This window comes from Parasteatoda tepidariorum, chromosome 9 (assembly GCF_043381705.1).
Source record: "Parasteatoda tepidariorum isolate YZ-2023 chromosome 9, CAS_Ptep_4.0, whole genome shotgun sequence".
Taxonomy (NCBI): Eukaryota; Metazoa; Arthropoda; class Arachnida; order Araneae; family Theridiidae; genus Parasteatoda; species Parasteatoda tepidariorum.
Genome location: NC_092212.1, coordinates 73,552,251 through 73,578,112, shown reverse-complemented (window position 1 = coordinate 73,578,112; position 25,862 = coordinate 73,552,251). Strand labels below are relative to the sequence as shown.

Below are 25,862 nucleotides of genomic sequence, written 5' to 3'. Positions count from 1 at the left end.
TAGCTAATATTCTTTAGAAAATATTTATGCAAATACACACTGTTACTCTCTTATAAGAATATTTCTTTTGTTAATGAGTTATATTTTTATTTTATTTATTTATTTTAATTCCATTTATCTTAATTGACTACTGCGAAATTTTGGACAAAAGCTATAAGTTAAGAATGTTTTATGTTACTTTGATTTTTTAGTAATTTAAAATGTGTCTACAGAATAAAAGAGGTATCTATTAACAGAATTAACTATTGTAGAGCAACAACTTATAAGTTCACAAATAAATTAGTATGTAAACAAAGACTGATAATTATGATACTGTGTTACAGCCAATAAATGAGTCAGAGGCTATCTCATAATCTTTATGCATGAAATATATAAAATCATGATACTGTATTACAGTCAATAAAGGAGTCAGAGGCTATCTCATAAACTTTATACATGAAGTATATAAAATCATGATACTGTATTACAGTCGATAAATGAGTCAGAGGCTATCTCATAAACTTTATATATGAAATATATAAAATCATGATACTGTATTACAGTCAATAAATGAGTCAGAGGCTATCGCATAAACTTTATACATGAAATATATAAAATCATGATACTGTATTACAGTCAATAAATGAGTCAGAGGCTATCTCATAAACTTTACACATGAAATATATAAAATCATGATACTGTATTACAGTCAATAAAGGAGTCGAGGCTATTTCATATAATTTATTTAATGAAACTCAAAAGCATTGCTTTTACAAATGTTTTCTTATTTGTCCCATTGATACACTAATTACAGAAATGTTATGCTTATAAAAACACAAGTTTCACAAGCACACCTTGAAAGTTTATCATCCCTTCGAAACCTTTGTTCTCAAAGTACATTTTGCAACTCATTGAAAATGGAAAGTGTTAAGAGAACTGATTTGAACTATAAAATAAACGGCTTCATGTTTGTTTTTTCATGGTTTGCTTGGAAAAATACTTTCTGTTGTGTGCGATTTAGCATTGTCTCGCAAAACGGATGACTTCATGAGAAACTTTCTTTGTTTTTAAATACCACTCATCAATGACTCTAGTTCCATTAAATCAAATGGTAGTGATGCTTTAAAATCAATCCTTCTACAGTACAGAGCTTGTTATACGGAAGTCAGAAAACCAGAAAGAAATTCGATACATTTTCCCGCCATTTTTTTTTTTTTTTTTAAATTTTGTTTTTTTTTCTCATAAGATTTTCGGATTTTTCTTTCTTTTTTGAAAGATGTTTACCTTACCATCATTTTGGAAATAATCATTAGAGTATTACTTCATCGTTTTTTCTTCTTTTTAAGATTATTTCCAACTATTTTTGTTTTTTGTTTAGTTGGGTTTAACAATAAAAAAACCGGCTTTTCGTATCAATTCAGAAAACCGGAAATATCAGTTATCCGGAATAGCGATGGTCTCGATCGTTCCGGATAATCGGTTTCCTACTGTATTAAGCTTTTACTTTTATTTATTAAATGATTTTAGGGTTATTTTCCTTGTATGATTGCTTACTTGACAACGAGGGAACCACCTAGCGAAGGAAAAACGTGCAAATCCTTTTTGTCATACAATCAACTACATTTCAGGTCTATCACCATTTTTATAAACAACATAATTTTTTTAAAGGCCTTTGATTTTTTATTTATTGATTGTACCTCATAAGTACCACCATCAAAACTGAAATCTCAAATTCAAAATCTCGTGCCTTTCGTACTGATGATATTACTTGAGCCGTGGTGGCTCAGGGACTAGAGTGCTTGCCTTCTAATGAGGTGAACCTGGTACGAATCCCGGCAATGGCTGGTTGATATAAATTCTGCACCGACCACAATGCTGACGTAAAATATCCTCAGTGGTAGATGGATCATGGGTTAAGTCCCCTTGCCGTGAGGCTAACCATGGGAGGTTTTCATGGTTTCCCTCTCCATGTAATGCAAATGCAGGTTAGTTCCATCAGAATGTACTCCGCAAAGGGAAATTTCTCCCAATACTTGACCCAGGAGTTCCTTTATCTTCTGGATTGGGATCAAAATTACTAGGATATGGAGCTGAACATTGGTAGTTGTAAACTGAAAATTCAGTTGTCTGTTCAACAACAATTATAAAATAATGATGTTACTTGCTTTAGTACTAAAATAATCTTCTGTCTCTGTTAAGTACATTATTTTTGTGTGTTATTAATATGTTTTAAGTATATTAATTTATTATGCGATTCATCTATTTTGAGTTAATATTACTATTGAAGTCAATTTCATTTCTACTTCTTGAGTGAGCAAATGTAACTGAATCTATGTGCAGAAACAACTATCGTTAATTTTTGGCTAAAGTTTACATAATCAGCTCTGGTTTACATGCTTAAATTTTATACTAAATGAGCCTGTTTGCCGAATATGTACTTCATCTCATTTTTAGAGGGAGAAAGTATTTGTATATTAGTTGTAGTCAAATCTAATTTCTCCCATCAAAAAATGTCTTAGGAAAAAACCTATATCTGTCATGTGTTTAAAAATGGGAAAATAGCAGTACAGAATGTGCTTTAAAAATGCTTTATACTTTAGAAGAAGAAAAAGTTGTTTGGCTTGAATATGTTTTAATTTGAAAATAAATATTCATAGTAATAATGGGTTAAAAGTGATTTCACCAGAATATTATTATTATCTGAATGGTTCAGTAGAAGGATATGCCTAATGATTTTCTAAAAATGTTCAATTATTGGTTTAAAACAGGTTATTACCAGCTTTAAATTTTTCTGGCAGGTCTTTTATTAAGATGGGATGGTGCATTTTGTAAATATAGCTTTTGGAATTCTAAAGCTTTCATTCCGAAATTCACTGAAATGCCATTTTGAATGGTAATTCTCAAAATGCTTAATTTTTGAAATTTTTTTTACTCTATACTTGAAAAATTTTATTAATTAAATAATTAGATGAATTTTGTGTTGCGTATTCTAAATAAAATGTTTTATTGTAGAAGTCGCACAAAAACGTATGGTAGCAAAGAAAGATTATGTGAGAAAGTTTTAAAGAAATCTAATATACCTACAGGTAAGTTTTGTTTTAGTTCCTGTTTATATTATTTTAAGTTTTGTATCTTGAAATAATCAGTGAAACTATTGTGAAAGGATTTAATCAAATAAAATGATTGTATTTTATATGTTAGCTTTTTTTCTTGAAATGTTACACATAAATTTTAGTTTAAATTATTTTATTTAAAATAATTGAATTAAAGTGATTTTATTTTCAAAATAGCATTTCAATTTTATAATGGTGCAAATGGCAGATTTATAAGTAGAATTTGGTGTTAGTAGAGAGATTTTATGAAATGTTACATATTCCTTTAACTCTATCACTAAGTTCAATATTTGTAAGGGTTTAAAAAAAACTAAGTTAGCATTATAGTTGAATTAAAATAAAAGCCATGCAAAATCTCTATAAACAGTTAGTTTGAACTAAAAATTTTGTGAATAAGAAACTCGGGATATCAAAATTTAATTTGTTTTAACGATGCAGTCAAAATTCTAACCGTATCTGTTAATTTAAACATTGTCAATATTTTCTCTTTTACGTTTTGCTACTGTTCTTCTATTTTGTCTTCTTCCTTTACTGGTATGTCTTCAGATGCTGTCACATATTTTAATATTTATGATTCCTCCTGATCTCCATGTACTGAAACATTGTCCACAGTAACTAATTCCTTATAGATAATTGTTTCTCTTGTATTCATTAAATTAGCAAGCTATTTCCTATTTCAATCGTGTATCTTTATATATGCAGACATCTTGCATCAACTTAGAAATGGAGGATTTTGGCAGCTTCTTTTAAAACTCTTTGATGATCTTTTTTATTAGGGTTTCAAAAAAAGATTCATAAAATTATTCAAGATTGAAGAATGCATTTAAAATTCTTTAGAAATTAGTAAAAAAAAATTTTTTTTGGTGATAAAATCCCAAAACTAAGGTCACCAAAAACTATATTGGAGATTTTTCTCCAGAACACACACATAGGGTATTCAGATTTTTTTTTTTTTTTTGACATCATAAAATTCGTGTTTTCAAAATTCATGATGTTGAGATTTTACTTATTTATATATAGATTTTTTCCCTCTATTTTTCATAGAAATATTAAATATTATTTTCTGTTATGCAAATACAATTCAAATTTCTTTATATATTTTATTTATCAATTTTTTAAAAATATTTTTCAATTTTATGGATTATTATGTATAAATTAATTTTTTTTATTCTCTTTTCTGTCTTCTATATTCTTTGTTGAAATTTAGAGTCACAGTTTTTATTTGAATAATATTCTCTTTCATGAAAAAAAAAATCGATTGCATAAAAAAATCTAAAAAATTTTTGAAGGATATTTTTTTGAATTTGTCTTAAATACTGTGTAATATTTAATAATTTATCATTTATGCTAATGAAATAAGTTTATTTAATTTTTTAATTGTATTAATAAAAAAAAACTTTTACATTAGCAAAATTTAATGTTGCATGGTCAGTCTACTATCAATGTACCTTTTTTATGAATTAATTGAGAAATATAATCCTTTTTATTTTTAATAATAAAAAAACATTTAAGTTCTTAAAATTTAACTTATTAGTTATACAGTTTTTAGTAAATGATAAATAACGTTATTTCAAGATATAAAGCACTGCTCTTTAAATTCATTTTAGCAATTTTGAAACTATATTTGTTTATTTTATAATTGTAATTGCATTCTATTTTGAAAATAGTGAATATTTTTCAAGTTTACTTTATTTATAGTTTACTTTATTGATTTGCTTTTCAGTTTATCAAGCTATCGCTTAACATCTAAACCATTAGTCATAATAAATTTTTCTGGCTTCCTGTGTAGAACACAGCAGACCACTTTTCTATTTCTATCCAATTTTCTTTTTCAATTTTTCAAATTGTTGATCAAATTTGAGATACTGTCCAAAATGTGCAAACAGCAAAAAATTGTTAGTTATGTAGTTTACAAATTTTTATTCAAATTTTTTTAATTTTATAAGCATTTATTTCAAAAATTTATTTGTGATATCATATTAAATGGTTTTTATTTTATTTTAGAAGAAATGGGGCCAAACCAGTTACAAAGAACAAATTCTGTAGGCATGGTTAATGGTTGGAAAACAACCAATTTACCACATGTAAATTCAACGGAATCAGTTTCTAATAATTTAAGGTAAAATTGTGCTTTCCATTGTTAAACTACTTTGGTGCTCATTATATTAAGATTTTTTTTTATTGTTTGTTGTTTTATTTATATCTTTGTAAATACATGTGCCTTTCTGAATTTTTTTAAAATTTATTATTAGACAAACATGAATTTTCTTGATTAGTATTTGTTATAGATTGCAGTTTATTGATTTTAAAAATATCTTGTATACTAAAATAAGTGATCTATTTTAGTATACAATAATTAAATTAAATTTAATTAATGGCAATCTATTCTTTTCAGATTTTTAATAATTATTTGTTTCGGTAAAATATTAATACTTAGTGTTAGTTATGAATGGGCTTTTTCATCAAAACAGATCAAAAGCAAAATATTTTGTCATTCTTTTTCCTTTTTCTCTACATTTTTTTTTTTAATCTGCTTGAGACTTAAAAGAGTTTAATTTGTAATTGCCTGAACTTGCAGTAGCCTTTTTTTTATTGGATTTTCAAACTTATACTTGATTAAATCTCATTTCTCAACTTATGCTAATTTTTTTCTCAAATTTTCAGGCATATCAATCCTGAATTAACAAGGCTTCCAGCTGAAGGAGAGAGTGCAAGCAGTCATGCATCTCAACCCTCAATTGGTAGCATCGATGAGGGCAATATACCAAAAAATGCAACCCATTTACCTAGAACTGATTTTTATAAGCAAAATTCACCACCCAGGGAAAATTTGGGCTATGGCTTTCGAAAAAGTAGTGAAACGGGATTGCACTGTTATCGCAGTGATGGAGCCAACTTAAACGGAGTGCAAGAACCTAAAAAAGGACGTAAAAGTTTAGAAGATTATTACAACCAACTTGCCGGAGTTGATGGTCCCTTGAGGTCTATCTCAGCAACAAATATTACTGATAATAGTAGGTGGAGAAATCTAACTAGTGATAAGAGCACTTCAAATCAGCATGTTGATGGTAGTGTTCCAGAATCAGCTAGTTCGCAAAGTTCAGGCATTTGCTTGAGTGACTTCGATGCTAAGAACAATTTTTCCACAACAAGTTTTGCACAGCTATCGAAATTAAAAGATAACATTGGTAACTCAATTAACATTGTGTACATGCAACATGAAAAAGAAGCATCGGAGAGCAGTGGTGTTAAAAGTAAAAGTAGTAGAACTGACACTGAAGGTAAAAGGACTACATTTGCTGCTTTGCCAAATACCACTACCTGGCAGCAGCAATATGCTGCACACTCTCATTTTCCACCTACTGATTCCGGACACGAAACACCAACTGAACCTGGTGATAACATGTTAAATGCTCAGCTGTGTGACATTAAAATGAAATTGGAGGAAAAGAAGCGAAAAATCGAGCTAAAGAAGAAACGAATGGAAATGTTGTGGAAAAAACAGAGGCAAAAACTCGGAAAGGCAGCATTTTTACAAGCTGTAAGTAAAACACCTACCTCTGAAGCTGGGACACCTGATAGTGGCACAGGCAAAGAGGTAACTGAACCAGATTGCCTTGCTAGGGAGATTTCAATTCCAGAAACCAAAGCACCAACTCTTATTAAGCGTATGTCTGTGCAAGAAATTGCTGATGATTTGGATAATGTGCAGAAAAAGTGGCTGAATCACAATGACATATCTGAACAAATTTCTCTTCCTGATTACACTTTAGATTCTGCTGATTATAATGCAGATAGCATTTGTGACAGCGTCAATGTAGATCTGCAAACCTCAATTGAACATCTAACTACTAGTCTCACGGATCTCCAAGCAGACATTTCTAGAATATCTTTGCAACAAGAACAAGTTGAGAATCTGATGAAAGACAGCATTGATGAGGGTTCTCATTTCTTCTTGCACAGTCCTTCAAATGATAGTAGCTTTGAATCATTGCCTCCTGCAATGAGCAATCATTGGAGGTTTAACAATGAGCCACAATCTCGTAAGCCAATAACTCCTGTAGATGCTGCCAAGTTCCTACCTCCACCTCACCACCATGACGGACATTCCCTGTTGCGAAGGGTGGCACCAGAGTATGAATCTCATAACTTTAAATCTTTACCCCCTTCTTCCGTTCTACCCAAAGCTCCCGAGGAGTTGTATTCCAAAGTCATAAGACCTGAAAACCGGCAGAGGCACCCTCCTATGAGTATTCAGAACCAAGTAAATGAACGTGTGCCATCTTCTGAAAATATAGGTTTAATATCTAGGGAGGATTATAAAAAACCTTCTTCAAAACCTAAGACTACTGAAATACATGTTATGCTACCACAAGTGCCAGATTCTAAATCTTCTGATATCAATTCAGAGAAGAAGGTCAAAGACAAGAAGCAAGGTTTTTATATACCCATTGAAAGTGAGACAAAGAAAACAAAGCCTAAATCCCTGAAGAACTTAAAAGCTGCTAATAATATGAATGTTAATACTGTGCCAAAATCTACATCACAAAAAAATGTGCCAACGCAAGGGAGTGCCGACACTAGTACTTTAGGCTTCGTTATAGGTGCAGATTTGGTACATCCAGATCCAGTAAGTCATTGCTTACATTTTTCAAAAATATATTACCTCTTAATTTTTTGCAAGATGTTGTTTCAACTGAATTCAATGTTATTCTGTTTTTAAATTAGTTTGTAAAATATTAAGCTTAGTCTAATTATTAGGCATTTGACTTGTAAAATGCCTAATTATTAGTTTAGTTTGATAATTTACTGAAAATTATTTTAAGTAATTAAAAATAATTTCTGCTCTAAATTTAATTTCAATATTATTTAATGATGTTAAGGGGGTCCTAGTATGCAAAAAATGACAAAAATACCAAATTTTTTTTATTGCTTATAATAAAACTTCTAAGTATTTCAAATGTACAGAAAAAAATTCATCTCTCTATCTACATTTTTAAAAAAGTTATGAATGATTTTAAATTGTTATAATACAGAAACTTGCCCAGCAGTCTGACTTAAAAGTGCTTTTTCGCTGAGATGATAATTTTGTGTCTTAATCTTAATTAAATCCCTAAGGATTTTTTTCTATTTAAGATAAAGCTTTGAANCTCATCTTGGAAAATATAGGTTTTTGCCACTTTTTGCCACTTTGCTTGGCAAAAACCTGTTTTTGCCAGGACGGTTTTTACCGACATTTACCATGGTTTTTTCCACCTGCGGCAAAATCTTGCCAACCCTGGTTTTAATGAATTTTAATTTGTGTAATGAATTTTAAAAAAAATTATTTTTGATCTAATAATGCATAGTTAATTGTTATGTATTTTTAGAGCTTAATAATATTCAAAATTAGGTATGCTCTATCTTTATTTCAAGATTGTTTACCATGATTGATTTATAAAGGCATGGAATATAGGATAAATTTAAAGAAAATAGCAGTAGAGGTTGAACATTTAATCCTTTATAAATATTAGTTTGTAAAAAAGTTCAGATGTGGACAGAAAAGGTTTTAGTTTTGAATCTTAAATATTTTAATTTTAAACGTTGGGAAAATAGGTAAAGTTTCCCTTCTACATAAAAAGTTATTAAAGTTGAATCGTCTGTGGATACACCAGTAAGTCGGCTATAAACAATTGTCCACTATATCAAAATGACTAATTTGAAACATTCTCTAATAATATGTATTAATATTTTAAGTTTTATTCATTTTTTTATCAAAAATTCATAATTATTTTCTTTTGAATTTATTGCATCAACTAAAAAATTTCTAATCTTTATTTAAATAACTAAGAAGATGAAATTTGAGACCACTATTTTGTCTTGCAATTGTAAAATCAATGCAAGCCACAAAAAATTCAAAATTGAGATTTTTGGTATTTTTATATGGCTACATATTGCTAAAAAAAAAAAAAAAAATTATTAGTTTTTCTAAATTCTACTTTAGCGTTCCAGAGGTGATTGTGCTCCGGAAAAAATACGGATTTCCGGATTTTTCCCTAACTGCGCTCCGGAAGTTTCTGGAAATCTTTGGTCCAGAAGTTTTAAGAAATCATCGATCGCATTTATGTATAAAATTCTTGAATATTTTATTTAAAAATATTAGAACTATGCCATGGCACAGAATAGACCAAGATGGCAGAAACTTATTGGGACGGTCTTGGCCTGTCGTAGGCTGTAGTGCCCAAGAAGAAGAATTAGAATTTATACTTGGCATCTTTCATTTGTAAATATTTTTTCTGGTAGAATAATAAATGTAATGAGAGATAAAAATAAACTTATACATAATCATTCATTTAAATTATGCTGTATATAATTTATTTGGAATTCAATGTTTTGAAAATATCAATGATTTACATTTATAAAGACATTATGTGTCTTTAATGATTTTACTCAAGAAATTTTCCGGATTTTTGAGTTGGACTCACAATCACCCCTGGCGTTCATAGCATTTGCAATGGAAGGAAAAAAGTAGTCACACCATTTATCTCATAATCAATCGTGAAGCACTGACCTTATTTTTTTAATTGCACGGCAGTATAAACAAACTACCCATTCCTTAACTGTCCACTATAAGTGTATGAAATAACATTAATTAAATAGTATTTTGAACAAAATAACTAAAAAAGTTCATTATATCTCTGGTTCATTAAAGCATGGTTAGACTAATTAACAATAAGTACCTTCAAAAATTACAACAATAGAAACTTACCAAATTATTTATCAATTATTCAGGAAACTGAAACAGAAATGGCTCGAAAGAAGGAATTGATAATGAACCTTTCTATTCAGAGAAAAGCTGAATATGAACGAAAGAGGGCTGAAAAGGAGAAAGAATATGCAAGAATGAAAGACGAAGAGCGGTAATGTTGTGCATGTTATTAGTTTCAGCGTAAAAATGTTCTTGCATGTGTTTCATTTTATTCTTATGGTTAACATTGGCGTAGTCTGTACTAACATTTAATCTAACAAATTTTTTATTTGCTTTATAACTTAATTCGCATTTATGATTAATTTATCTCATTAGAAATTTAGAATTTAATTTATACAAAAGTCTGTAGATTGTTAGAAAATTCTCAAAGAATTCCTGTTAAAAGGAATGATGCCTGTGATTTATTCTGGAGTCTTTAGATTTATTTTATAGAGATAATTTTACTTTTGAAAAATAAATTTTCAATGAATATTTATGTTAGTTTTTTTCATAATTTATTTCTTTGCTGAAGTTTTTTTTTTTATCTGTTAAAGATCGTAAAACAGGTATGTTTGGAGGGAATTATAAGGTAAAGTGTAGTTAGGTTATTTTAGTGTTTTAATATATTCCAGAATTCCATCCATGTCAGTTATAAATCTGAAGAAAAAAAAAGATAAATGAATAGAATTATAAATTTTTTTTTACAAATTTCCCTGTTCGTCTTTCGATAGTTCATCCTTTTTTGTCTTATTCACTTCCTGTTTTATAATTAAAAGTTTTTTTTATATATATTTTGATAGTTTTTTTTAATTCTATATATTTTTATAATTATTTTACATTGTTTTCGATTTCATTATAAATATGTAATTTTTAGGCGTATATTTTTTACTTCTTAACTTTCACTGTTAAAGCTAAACAAATAAATCTTTCTATTATATAGTAATTACTAAAAATAAGTTGTTTTCCGTAAACTGTAGATTTTCTTTTAAAACTGGAAGTGTCTCATGATGTTTATATACAACTGAAAGACCGAACTTGGTAATTGTCGACTTTCACTTTTAAATGTCAAAAAAATTAAAGTTGCTTTGGTAAATGTTTGAGATATATGCTAGATCTGTTTTGATATTAATTTGTTCACTGATATTTTAATATTCATTCGATATTTTAATATTCAAATGGGAAAAATTATGAAAAAAAATCATTGAGGGCAACGGTTCTCAATTTTTTAAAGCTCTGGAATTCAACTACATTCTTCTTATTCAACATTCTTTCAGCAGAAACCCGACTTTATAACTGAAGTATATTTAAAAAATTGTATTAACCTGTCAGACTACTTTATTTTTAAAATATTTAATAACAGCAACATTTTTTCATCGTTTTATCATCAATAACCTTAAATTAGGTTTTATATCAGACAGTTGAAGTCTCAGTCCTGTATTTAATATTTTTATGAATTTGTTTTTGGTGTATAAACATAAGCTGAAAATGAATGAAATAAGTCGAATTATGGTTTTCGTCTAAATGAAAACTTAAAAGAACTAACTATAAACATTGAAAATGGCTAGTAGGGAACATAATTCTTTCCCTACAATCTAATTATTTTATTTTAGATTGTAAAGCGTGATGGGAAGTACTAATGCAATATTTTATAAATGCATGTCTTTTTCATGTTTTATTCAATGTATTGTTTTTTAAAAAAATTATTTATTTTTTTTAAACAAAAAATGGGCTATTTTTTTATTAAAATTTTATTTTAAATAATATCATAAAGGCAATTAAATCATTAAGTAAATAATGGTTTATTGATTGGATTTAAACATCGTTACAGGTTTCGAAAATGTTACAAAAAACTGTTTTAAAATAGTTCTAACTGTTGGAACCCATTTAGAACACTGTTTGGTAACTGCAAATTTAGGGAATAGGTGGTGTAGGTAAAATAACTTATATTCTCGACCCTCGTGTTAAGATTAAAAATCTTTGTTTAGTATACACGTACTCTGTATTTCCTACATTGATGTTTTTTTTAAGAACAAATGCCATTGCCCAGTATTCCCAGTACGAATCTTTTTCTTAATCTATCCTTTTTATATATTAAAATATCAATAAATAAATTAATGTCAAATAGGATAGGACAAGTCACTATGTGATTGTTGACATTCACCTGTGAAAGTCTACATTCTCCAGATTTCAGTGTTTCTTGGTAACATATATGTTTTTAAATAGACCCCTACATTCTAAATAGGCCCCTTTAGGTTGTTACCATGTAACATTTTTTTGAGATTTTAAGGAATTCGATTTACATTTATTGAGTTCAAAGAATTGAATTTTCTTTGAAATTAAAGGCGCAAACAAGAGTATCACGAGAGAAAGAGGGATGAAGAAAAGAGGCGAAGAGAAGCAATCCTGGAACAATACAGGCAAAGAAAATTGAGAGAAGAACTTGAAAAAGAAGGCAATTCTCTTTCAAAAGATGTTGGGAAGTTTGCAAAACCCAGAACAAGGTATATTTAACACATAACCCCCTATTCCGCCTATTTAGATACTTCGTTTGATCCTGATAATTTTTATTCCAAAATTAACAACAAAACATTCTGAATGTTTTTTTTATATAGATAATCTAAAATTCTTTCTCCCCAATTTAACAAAATAAAAATGGTTTGTCTTTGAGATTCAATTTGGGAAACTGCAGATCGAAGTTTAAACTACGTTTAAGAGTTTTTTTAGCATTATTCGCTATTTAAAAAAAAGAGAAGCTTTTGCAGAATTCTTAAATGCCCCTAGGCCTGTGAGTTCAGGCGCTTGAAACCTTTCATATACCATTTTAATTACGAGGATATGTTCTTATTTGTTAAGAAATTTTAAATTTTAGGTGGGGCATTTAAGAATTATTAATACACAACACAACAGCGTATAGAAATTTTTAAATTTGTAGGAAAAACTAATAATTTTGCTAGAAAGCAAGTTTTACTCTAAGATACTGAACACTCAATCTAACATGCTTACTAAGAAAGAGGAATGGCGCATATTGCATTAATAATACTAATATTTTTTTAGTTGAAATTTTTCTATATCAATCAATATGAATATCCTTTCCTTTTGTTTGATTTCTTGATACAATGCTGGATTTGATATTTTCAAAAAATTTTTTTCTTAAACAGAAACTTACTTTAGCAAAATAAGCAAAAGTATATTGTTTTATATGTATATATATATATTTATATACAGTAGGGAACCGATTATCCGGAATGATCGGGACCATCGCTATTCCGGTTAACTGATTTTTCCGGTTTTCTGAATCGCTACAAAAAGCCGTTTTTTTATTGTTAAACCCAACTAAAAAAAAAATATATTTGGAAATAATCTTAAAAGGAAGAAAAAACGATGAAGTAATACACTAATGATTATTTCCAAAATGATGGTAAGGTAAACATCTTTCAAAAAAGAACGAAAAATCCTAAAATCTTATGAGAAAACAAATTTTTAAAAAAAAAAAAAATGGCGGGAAAATTTATCGAATTTCGTTCCGGTTTTTTGGTTTTCCGGTTTTCTGATTTCCGGATAACGGGTTCTGTACTGTATATATATTTTACAAAAAATGACACTAATGGGAAAACTATTCTACAAAGCTTATAAAAAGTTTGAGTACTATTTGTGTACTTTTTTGTTAAAAATAATGCACTGAATCCTGCCTAGTTGTTTTAAAAAGTCATATTTTAACTTAAAGCTGTGAAGGCTTTAATTTTAATATAAAAGATTGATAAACTGAACCTGAATCATTGAAAACTCATTCGTGTTGGATAGGAAGAAAATTCTAAAAATCTTAAATACTTTTCAGCATATTATCAATAGAACTCATAATGGGGTTGTTTTTATGTTTGCGCTAGGTTTTATATAAATTACACATGCTTTTATAAAGGACGCATACTTAACACCAAGTGTGGAACTTAAGCATTGCGTAAATCAACTTTTTTTTTGTGCATGTGTTTATAAACTTGGCTGATAGTTGTTGAGAATAATGGATGATATGAAACTTTACTAGTCTCATTTAATATTAAAAACACTCAAATGAAAATCTGAACATTAATTATTTTTACTTATGAATATTATTGATTTCTAAGAAGTTAGACATGAAATTAATTCAACATGAATTTTTCAAAAAGTCATGTTTTAATATAAGTGTATGCCGGAAAAAATTTCCTTAATAATATTTTTGATTTTGGTTATGTTTCTAATTCTACAAAACTCTTGAAGATCATTTTAAATATTTATTTTATTTAAATATTAGACTTATTTGTAACTAAACTTCTTGGTTTTGAACAACTTTGACTTAGATTTGCTAGTAAGATGTAAAATGTGATAATAATTGATTTAGCATTTTTTGCATAGTATCTTTAAATTCTTTATGCAGTTGATACAATTTTTAGTTAAGTAATATGTATTAAAAAAACTTCACGATTTTACATATAGATTAAATGTCACTCTAGATTAATAAATTTGAAAACACCTGAGGTATTAATATCATAAGCATTATTAATGTCACAATAACTATTAATAAAATTCTAATATTTTTCCTAAATATAAATAACTCATTTCTTGTTTTCATTGAATGGTTAATATTTATTGTGGTTTGGATGTCTTAGGACTGGTATGGCTTTTATTTTTAAAACTATATAACACAATTTTAATATTATGTTATTATATTTCTGTTGTATATTTGATTAACAGTGGTTGTCAGTTTCTTTTTTACTAATTGCTATTTTAGTGGTATGTGGCATTTATCGAAATGAAAAAGCATGCTGATAAGTTTGAAGTTTAATTTAAAATCTTGTCAAAAAATTTTTTTGAATAATAAATTATTATTTTAATAGTTTATTATTGCAGTAACTGTTTAAATTGAATTTGTTGTATAAATCATATTTTATTGTTTTGTTCTATATTTTTTTCAGATAAGTATTCTTCGTTACATCAAACTTTTTAAGTACCTTCTATTTGTGTATACCATTTAAATTTTTACGTATGCTGAAAATAATTATTAGCACTTCTTGTAGCAGACATTGCCATTTAATATTCTTAATTGAGGTCTGCAGGATTTTATAGAGTTATGCATCAAAAAATAAAGTGTTTAAAAGTATTTTAATGGTTAAATAAGTCCTGCAAGTTATAAAAAAAGAATAATTATCAAGCTCCTGATGATTGCTTGTTCCTAATAACCTGATATTTGCTTTAGTTACAGATTAAAGCAATTAACAAGACAGAAAGCCATCTGCTTAAGCTCAGCAATCAGATGTATCACATTAAAAAATAATAACAAAAATTGAAATCTGTAAAAAGTTTTTTCTAAGCTAAAATTTGTTTTATATTTATGTCAGAAACCAAATTGACCTATACTCTGGAAAGAATGACAATTTTTTATAACGGAAAACATCCATGTCAATTTTCAGATTGGTTAACATAATTTGTATTTTAAAAATTTAGTATTAGGGATCTATATTTATAGGAAAATTTTTATTACATTTTAATTGACATTTATGTAAATTATAATTTGTAGTAGGTATTTCTTGAAATGATTATTTGTTTAAGAAAATAATTTTCCCTCATAATGAAAACTAATCTATAGAAAATAGCAGATATATATATTTTGTTTTTGTCTTTTTCTTCTANATTAGGGATCTATATTTATAGGAAAATTTTTATTACATTTTAATTGACATTTATGTAAATTATAATTTGTAGTAGGTATTTCTTGAAATGATTATTTGTTTAAGAAAATAATTTTCCCTCATAATGAAAACTAATCTATAGATAATAGCAGATATATATATATATTTTGTTTTTGTCTCTTACTTCTATTTTAGATTATTTTTTAATTTATTTTAAAAATAACTTAAAACAATTTTTTTTGTTATTTTATTTTTCAATTTGTAAATATGAAATGTTTTATTTATTTTTTAATTGATATCATAAGCTTTCATTTTAATATTTTTAAGTGGTTTAATATTTTTTCATTGCTTTTTATAGTTATAAAAATTTATAGTAAGAACTTTAACTTAAAATGTTTTAAAGATGTAGTTTTACATTTGTTCTAACTTAACAGTTATCCTATTATGAAGAGAGATTACCGTCTTAGCTCAAACTTTACAAAACCTGCTGCCGATATTAGGGATCATTTAAGTTCTCTTAAACAAAAAAGGTAGGATTCCAGTCCACTCTATGTAATGCATGAGGTGTGTTCTTTTTTAACAACATGGAAATGAGCAAATTTAGATGCAACACTGTTTGTTAGATGCCAGGTGACCCAAAGTAATGCTTTGAAAAATCAATTAAGGAAAAGTGGAAGGAGATAAATATCAGGGCTTTCGTAAAAACTCAAAATATTTACCTGCCTTACCAGGCGTGTTAGTACGTAAGGTACTGTGAAACATCCCTGAGGAATCTGAAGAAATGCCATCATAATTTTGATCCCCTGCAGATAGGGATGGTCAGAGCCGGATTATACCTTTCGTAGGCCCTAGACATAGCCGTTTTTGGGCCCTCCCCTCCTTCCCCCACACCTCCCCTCTTTTCAAAATATATGCTAAAATTTTCTTGCATATTTTTTTTAACATCTTTATTAATATGGATTTTAATTTACAAATTTGTTTATCGAACTTTATCTGCAATACCGACATACTGCCGATATTGCAGTTGATATCGATAATACCATTATGATTAGTTCGATCGATAACTATGTAAACACTTCACGTCAACAATACAACAACAAACCAGCAAAGAAAACAGTGAAATTGATAGTGAGATTAATTACAAGAAATATTTATACTACAAATAGCTTCATAGTTCTTATGATACTACTATGATAACTAAGTGAAGGAAATTAACATTGTCAAAAGTAAATCTTTTGAAATTATTTATAAATAAATTTGCAAGGTAGGTTAAGTGTTTACTAATAGAAAATCACATTGCATTCATTAAGAATATATTTGTCGATTCTTGGATCAAATGCAGAAGGAGAAAGATCTTTCTCCAGATTAAAATTGATAAAAAATTATTTGCGTTCAACAATGGATCAAGATAGTTTGGCATCGCTCGCACTTATGTCTATTGAGTACGACATTTTGCGTAGTTTGGAATTCGGCAGCATAATACAATATTTCGTTGAATCCAAAAATCGCAAAAAAGTAACATATTAGATTCTGCAAAATAATTTATTACCGAAAAATATTATATTTTTATTTGTATCTTCATAATTTTGTGCAAAATACACTTGTTGTTTTTAAAGCTAAATTATTTTTGTCAACAAATTTTTTTCTCCCAAGTTTTTCGTTGGCCCTAGGCACGTGCCTAGTGTGCCTAAAGGTTAATCCGGCCCTGGGGATGGTTGACGGCCTGCAAGTGAAGCGGCCTCACTGACTGCTGGCTGTCCATAAAGCTTAACTTCAATGATCTACTGTTGGAGTATTAACAAAGAAGTGTGAGGTTTTAGTGACAAAAAAGTATTAAACACAAATTAACAGTGATGGCGTAAATGCAGATAGTTGTTATTATCACAGAAGTATAATTATAAGAATTATTAAGTATGCCTGGCAAGTAATATGTAACTTGTTTACTTTCTTTCCTGCAAAACAGCCAATGTTCAATTGTATTGAGATCAGTGATAAATCAACGTCTAATTAGTTTTAAATCATTGCTTGTCTCTGTGGGCAATCTGCATTGCAGTGATGTTTTAATTCAATTCTTTGTTCTGAATACTCTTTCATCAGCAGATAATGATGAAATACTTAAATTTTCCCCGATGAGATTTTTTACACATCCTGGACATGTCACACAATTTTTGAACTGCAAGCCCTGATATAAATGTACAGTCTGTCCTGTTCTACTTAGAAAACCAAGTTTAAAAAATAAACTCAGCAGCGCGACAGCCCATAGAGGGCCAAGGCCTTCTGTGCCCATCTCAGTTTTCTTGACCTTNAACAGCCAATGTTCAATTGTAGCTGAGAGATCAGTGATAGATCAACGTCTAATTAGTTTTAAATCATTGCTTGTCTCTGTGGGCAATCTGCATTGCTGTGATGTTTTAATTCAATTCTTTGTTCTGAATACTCTTTCATCGGCAGATTATGATGAAATACTTCAATTTTCCCCGATGAGATTTTTTACACATCTTGGACATGTCACACAATTTTTGAACTGCAAGCCCTGATATAAATGTACAGTCTGTCCTGTTCTACTTAGAAAACCAAGTTTATTTTTTTCAAAATTTATTTTTTCAAATTTTGTCAACTATTTTTAAAATAACCACCATTTGCAGATACAATGCAGTAGGAGGACACAATTGCATGCAAATATTTTCAGTTGCAGGAGAAAACATTGTTTCATAATTAGTCCAGTTAGTGGCTTCATCTGTTGACAAACTTTTTTGAAACTTTGTGATAATAAATATTAAGTTTTCCTATGCAGAACAGAGCAAACTTTACATCTTCTATCTTTTTTTCATATTTTTAAAATTGATTTTGCAAATCGTTGATATGTTTTAGAACACCTAGTATAGTTAGGAGTTTAGTCAATAATAAGAATTGTCGTCTTTTTCTTAGCATGAGTACAGTGACTGAATACTGAGTTGAATCTAAAGGCACAATCTGAATCAATTTTTTTGTAATAAATCTGTCATTTATTGACTCACTAGATTTGCATTGTTTTTCTATTCACCTGTTAATATTTTTTATTCATTTTAGATTGCATTTGCAATGACACTGCACTTCATAAAGTTTTTTTTATTGTTGCTTGCTTTGAAAAATAATACAGATCTAACCCTAATTTGCTTATCAAAAATCAGCAGACTAACAAAAAATTCTTATTCTCGTTATTGTATTTTTAGGAGAGAAGTTAAGCAAAGACCTAAATCTGCATATGTTCCAATGAATAGTGATTTGGCTGCTTTACTCTCTGGGGATAATACTGCAAATAAAAGAATTTCTCAGATATTCCCTGGTAAACATATTTTACGTTATAATAATCTACAAAAAAAAAATTTTTATACATACCCTGTTATTAAATATACTTTGCATCAAATACCATTTTAGGAGGTATATTTTTTGTCATTATACCTGTCATTTTGGTATATTTGTTGTACCAACTGTAAACTAAGAGTTAGTATATCTAGAGTCTTGATACTTTTTTTCTCACCAAAATGGTCGTCCAGTTAGCGATGGATTCACTGTCAATGACAGCACCTTTTCTTTGTCTGTAAATTGTTATTGCGTGTTGTTTTGAGAAACGGTCATTCGGAGTTTTGAGAAAATGGGGCACAGTGTACAAAAAATAATCGCAAATTTGTTATTTTCAGCCAAAAATATACAACAGTGCATAGCGTTTTTAATAAGCACCTAAAGATGCTTATTTTCGTTTTTTAAAAGCCCTTAAAGGTGCTTTTTTTCATTGGGTGTTTTTAAAAAGTACTTCATTTTCCCTTTTTTCAAAATGAGATTTTTCCTTTACCAGGTTGATTTTAGCTGCGAACTATGAAAAAAAGACGCAGTTCACATTGTTCTATTCAACGTTTTCACAATTCATTCAACCCCAAACTATTTCGTCGTATTGTCAGTCCGTAGCTTATGAAAACGCCATTCATTTTATATGATTAAAAATTTCATGATTTTCAACAATTGTCAAAAACAATGCGAAAGTTTTTTTTTTTGACATGATGGTTAAAGCAAGATCAAACCATCAATTGTCAAAAACTTTCGTACCCTGCCCAATTATAATATTTTTTAAAAAGCTTAAAAATATCTTTTGAGTGCTTAAAAGGTGCTTATTTTTTGTTGAATAATTTGGCTACGCACCCTGTACAAGAAACACTTATTTTTATCTAAAGGACATTTTTTATGTCATAGAAATTTTTTAACCAATACACTTTTAATATGTATATGATAGGTCGAGACATGCATGACTTTGACTTGGATTCCTTAAACAGTGGGAGTACAGACAGATCTAGAAGCCCAAATGCTGGATTTTTACAAAACAGGAATCCAAATCTGCAAGTACCGGAGGGCAGTGGACCATCCAGTGATGGAGCGTCAGATACTGCATCTAATGGTTCTTCAGCAGCTGCAGGAGATTATACTGGGCCCAAGCTGTTTGTGAAGCCGACTGCTAAGTCCAACAGGGGAATAATCATGAACGCTATTAACACTGTATTAGCAGGAGCTGTGAATTCTGATACTAAGAAAAAAGTGCTGGAGGTAATTTGTCTATTATCTGCTGATTGTTTCTATTTCATGTTAAATCTTCTGTTTCTTTATTCCATTCTATTTTTTATAGTATTAAATATTAACCTTCTCAAATTGTAATTTTTCAATATTATTTTACAAAGTTTATTGATTTAAATCAACTGATTTTTTTTAATAAATATATTGATTTAAAAAGTTAGACAACAGTGATTTAAATTATTTATACTTTTATTATTTCTTTTCTTAGTTTTAAAATTTATTTGAAATAAATTGCTGCATTAATTAATTTTGGCTAACGAAATTACTTTCTTTCTTTGTATGTGTTAAATTCCAACACATTCGAAATTAATTACTTTTTTTTTTAAAGCTTTTGATTCTTGAGATTGAAAGTACAGATTAAAGTAAACATTTAAGTATTTTTTTCTCATAATATGTTTACAGTATCTTTGACATTATCAGATTTTCTATAAAGAAATTTTGTGAAAAAATTTTTTCAATTAGTACTTAGATTTTTAAAAAATTTTTTTTTAGCTTAGCTTATCTATTTTGATATAGGATTAAAAATGAATATTTTGATATAAAAATATATAGATTAAATATTTATTTATTTTTTAATGAATGACTGCATTTATAAACGCAATCTATTACATTTATTTTGTCATTTTAAAAATCAAGAGAAAGAAAAGGAAATCACAATTTTAAGTTAAAATTATGGTTTTGTAATTGAAACTTTGTTTTAATAGTTAAAGTAGTCTTTAAATTCTCTATTTCATCTAGTCTTTGATTTCAATCATGCATTTGTTTCAAAATGAAATGGTTGCTATGCATTATAATGAAAAATTGTTTTAGGTAGTTAGAGCTTCTAAAATATTCTTATAATATAGTTTTAATATTAATTTAATTTTGACTTAACATTTATAAAGTTTTTTTAGTCATAAATCAAAGTTCTTACAGTGTATTTCAATAAAAAAAAATCTGATTTAAATAAAATAAAAAGAATCACGAACCCCGTTGTATCTTTTGTATAACAATGTAAAATTGCAATTTTTGAATACCGCATAATCTAATTTATACAGTGCTTGTTCCTTTTTAAAACCACATTTGTTCTGAGGATATTTGTTTCGATAAAGCAAGTGATTTAATAAACAGGTATTCCAACACTTAGAAAGAAAGTTAAACTTTACAAATACACTAAAATCTAAAAACTTTATCTGCTTTAATTACATACATCTAAATTAAACTACTACTATTTTTTTTTATCTCAACTGTTTCAATTTACATATGGTATTTTGATTAACCATAAGTTTTATTTTTTCCATTCAAATTATTAAATGTATACGTGATTATCTCAGCAGATAATAAAAGTTACATAGTTTTTACAAACAGTACTAAAAAATAATAAATATTTTCTAAATTTTGAAGTAAATTCTACATTGTTTTAGGCTTAATTTCTTTTTTTCCAACAATAGCGACTTAAATAATATGCAACTCAACATCTGTTTAAAATGTTTACTTCACGAATGGATCTAGCTCTTTCAGGAAAACAGAGAAATATTGTGAACTAAATAGTCATCATTATTTACAAATAATTAAAAAAATATATTAAATTTTTATCCTTTGGACTTTCCAGCAATTATAAATTATTTTGGTGTTTTAAACTTTCTTCCTGAATTTTATCTCTAAATTAGCTTTTTTTGAATTAAATTAAATAAGAATAATAATGGGAAAATTTATTTTGAAATCTTATAACCAATGGATGCCATACAATACCTTCAGTGCTCACATTGTCGATCAATTTTGATCATGTAAGTAACAATATCTCTGTGCTACTCAGGATGCTTTATATAATTTGTTTTCTTTCGTCCATTACAGGAAATAAACCGTTCAGAAAGCAAGCATTTCCTGATTCTTTTCCGTGATGCTGGTTGCCAATTTAGAGCTCTTTATACGTATAATCCTGAGAGAGAAGAAGTCACCAAATTGTATGGAATTGGGCCAAAGAATATTATAGATAAAATGATGGACAGGTTCTATAAGTAAGTATAATTGTCTTTTACTCAATTTACTTAGCATATTAACCATTTAATTAGCGTATTGAAGCATTTATATTTCACATAGTTTACAATTAAAAAATATTTCTCTCTTTATTAATATTTTTCACAATCGGTTTAATTTCATGTAAAATTAAGATATATCTGGGACCTGAATAGCCTGGTTCGCAGGGCGCCGGACTCAAGTTTTTGAGAACTGGAGTTCGAATTCAGACGGTTAAAGACTCCCTGTGTAGTAATGGGTGTCTGGTGCACCTTAAATATGTTGGGTCACAAAGTCCACCATGTTCCCATAACAAATTATACCTCTGGGGGTATTGAATTAGAGATTGATTGTTTTCTGGTTCAGGTCAAAATTTCAGTCTGTGAATGAATAAATGGATGTATTTATGTCCGTCCTACAAATGGATGTAGGAGAAGTCTAATTCTTGGCCATAGATGGCGCCACTGGAAAACAAGAACAATCACACCCCTTGCCTTAATGGCCTACGACAAAAACATTAAAATATATCTGAAACTGTTAAAAATATAATTTTAATTGAAATTTTTTTTAATGCTAAATATAAAAGCAATCCAAAAATTTTGTGTTTGAAGTTTTGAAACGATATTTATTAAATGGAGAAATGTTTACATTTGAATTTACATTTTAATATAAGTACAAGTGAACCTCAATCCATGATTCCTGCATCTTTCGTTTCTGCTAGTGTATCGTCTTGTTTTAATGGTTCCGTATGAAAGGCAATTCTTATAATTTTAATAAGACTTGTTTAGATCGTTTCTGGAACTTGTGATTTCTCACATCTATCGTTCAGAAATGCTAACACTTAAAAATATCCTAGTTATTTAATAGTTCTTACTTCTTAACATACATAATTCATACAGGATATTTTTGCTGGCATAGACACTTAATTGCATTTTAATTTCAAATGTAATTGAATCATATTTTAATTTTTACAAAACAACTTAACTAGGACTAAATTTCATGCAAATTTTCACTATTTTTGAATATAGGAAGTTTTAGCTAATTTTGAATAATTATAGCCCCAAGTTACACATCAGCCCTAGACCCCCAGTCCCGACCCTGCTAACAGAGCTCTGGAGCTGTCCTTCACTGACACTAAGGGCTTAAAAATGGTGACAGTACCAGGTTCGTTAGTAAGGCTTTGTATCTACTTTTTGGGTAAAGAGATCCCCAGTAGTAGTGTTTTTGCACTAGCTTATTGAACTCGACAAACTCTGTTTGTATTTCTGTACTGATTAAAATGTAAAGAGTAAAAACGCTAACAAGCATGTGCTTTAAATGACTGTAGTAGATTTATAGATTTTGCTGTTTCTTAGAACCTTCATTCACTCAATTCTCCATATGATAATAAATACTCATGGTTCGTAGCTTTTTTAAAAAGTGCTTAAAGGTGCTTATTTTTGATTTTCGTTGTTTAAAACCCCTTAAAGGTGCTTTTTCATTAGGTGTTTTTAAAAAGTACTTAATTTTCCCTTTTCAAAAATAAGCTTTTTTCTTGTTACCATGTCGATTTTTACCACATATTATGCAAAAGCGTGCTTTTCACATTATTCTATTCAAAGTTTTCACAGTTCGTTTTGGTATACTGTTGGTCCATAACGTATGAAAGCACCAATCATTTTACATGTTTGATGAAATACTTGCGAGTCAGTATGTGCATCTACTGAGCAGGTTTCGGTGAGATTATTGCTTTCTCATATGCAACTCTGTTGCATTTTGCAAGATATTCTCAATTTCAGACTTCATTTTCCACCCTCTGCTATCGAACCAAAAAATCTCTCGATCATTTTATGACGGCTTATATAATCAAGAAAAGAGTTCAGTGAGATTCAGAGAAAACGCAAAAAGGGAGAATTATTAAACTTTTCCCCTAAGAGGGAAAACGTACAGAACTGTTTTATTCTTACAGTAGTAGTATGAGGTGTGCCCAAGGTGGTGTTGGCATGAAATTGTCATGTCTGATATGTTACTTTGTTACTTGTTTGATTAAATTTGTTGTTAAATGTTACTCACCCGTTTAATTAATTATTATACCAAAACCCTTACTCACAATTTAAAATTCTTTCTAGTTCTTTGTCAGAAACTAGGTATTTTCTCATGCTCATCTAAAGTCTTTTAAAATTATTTTGCATTTTGTTAATGTATGTAGTGCTTAAAAATATATTTTGAGTGCTTAAAAAGTATTTAAAAGGTGCTTATTTTTTGTTGAAAGATTTTGCTACGCACCCTTATACTGCTTTACAGTGCTTGAGTACTTGCTGACTGCTTAGTAGAAAATTCCTTAAATATTGTTTTCTTTTTCAGATACAATTCTGGTGGGAAATGCTTTAGTGAGATACAAACAAAGCATTTAACTGTAACCATAGATGCCTTTACAATACCCAACAGTCTTTGGGCTGGCAAAAAAGTTGTACCTCCTAAAAAAGAGTTCTTCTAATTTAACTTTGAATGAACATATTATGCCTTAGTCTGATGTGTGCCAACAATACTATTATTCGAGTCAATATTAACCACTAGGGCTTCTTCGTACTTCGAGATCACAGCTTAAAACAAGCTTGCATTTTTAACTTAAAATGTACTTGCTGAATACTGATATATATTTATGAGTGCTGTAAATTGTACAGAAAATGAACTTTTATACAGAATTTTCCTTTTTCTATGTACTTTTGCGTTTTTAAGTAAAAGAAGTATGTTTTGTAAATCCTATTCTGTCAAGTGTTTTTTTGTTGTGTGAATGATTGAGTGTTGCTAAAAAAAATTGAAGAAATAGATTGACTTAATTGGTGCTTTGAATATTTGGCTTTGCCATTTGTGTGTTTAAATGGATTTTACCCTATTGTGATAATTTTATTAGGAAAAAGAAAAGCGTGTATTTTAGTATTAATTGGAGTTTTTTTTTTATTTACTACTTTCAAACACATGTAGCTAGAAGATTTAAAACAGAAAAATGCATAAAAGCTATTATGTTGATAAAAAAGTGATCTTATAATAAAATTCTTGTTTAATATAACTATCCCTTAAATTTGACGTTTCTTTTTTTTTTTTAAATCATATAATTTAGTATGAATTAGTTTTTTAATAACTATTTTCAAACAAATGTTAGTGGATTACGAATATTGTTAAAAAAGCTATTATGTTGATATAAAAAAGTGATCTTATCATGAAATTCCTGTTGAATATATCTCTTAGATTTGAGGTTTCTTTTTTTAAAAAAAAAGAAAATTTAATTTGGTATTAATAAGTTTTTTTTTATTTACTATTTTCAAACAAATGATAGAGGATAACAGATTTTAAAGAAAGCTATTGTGTCGATAAAAAATGTGATCTTATATTAAAATTCTTGTTTAATATAACTGTCTCTTAAATTTGAGGTTTCCTTTTTTAAAAAAAGAAAATATAATTTAGCATTAATTAGTTATTTTTATTTATTTTCAAACAAATGTTAGAAGATTATGAATATTTAAAAAAAGCTATTATGTTGATTAAAAAAAAGTTATCATATAATGAAATTCCTGTTGAATATATCCATTTCTTAAATTTGAGGTTTCTTTTTTTTTTTTAAAGAATCATGTAATTTAGTATTAATTAGTAGTTTTTTTTGTTTACTATTTTCAAACAAATGTTAAAGGATTACGAATATTAAAAAAAGTTGATAAAAAAGTGATCTTATTATGAAATTCCTGTTAAAAATAAACCCATCTCTTAAATTTGAGGTTTCTTTTATCTGAATGTTTTATTAGTCAACCA

At 28.3% G+C, this 25,862-nt stretch overlaps 1 protein-coding gene across 4 annotated transcripts in view; it reads left to right on the top strand.

Moving 5' to 3' along the window:
• Positions 1-25,510, top strand: part of LOC107451439 (patronin) — a 125,200-nt gene extending 99,690 nt beyond the window's left edge. For 2 of the 4 annotated variants that reach the window (XM_016067522.3, XM_016067523.3), the window contains exons 10-18: positions 2,992-3,065; positions 5,097-5,211; positions 5,757-7,722; positions 9,864-9,991; positions 12,162-12,320; positions 18,692-18,804; positions 19,747-20,054; positions 21,915-22,078; positions 24,420-25,510. In XM_016067522.3, the coding sequence (XP_015923008.2) occupies positions 2,992-3,065; positions 5,097-5,211; positions 5,757-7,722; positions 9,864-9,991; positions 12,162-12,320; positions 18,692-18,804; positions 19,747-20,054; positions 21,915-22,078; positions 24,420-24,552 (3,160 nt within the window). In that variant the 3' untranslated portion in view covers positions 24,553-25,510. Of the gene's footprint in view, positions 1-2,991; positions 3,066-5,096; positions 5,212-5,756; positions 7,723-9,863; positions 9,992-12,161; positions 12,321-15,913; positions 16,010-18,691; positions 18,805-19,746; positions 20,055-21,914; positions 22,079-24,419 lie in introns of all 4 variants that reach the window. The other 2 variants (XM_071185332.1, XM_071185331.1) reach the window with 2 other exon arrangements.
• The last annotated feature ends 352 nt before the right edge of the window (positions 25,511-25,862 follow it).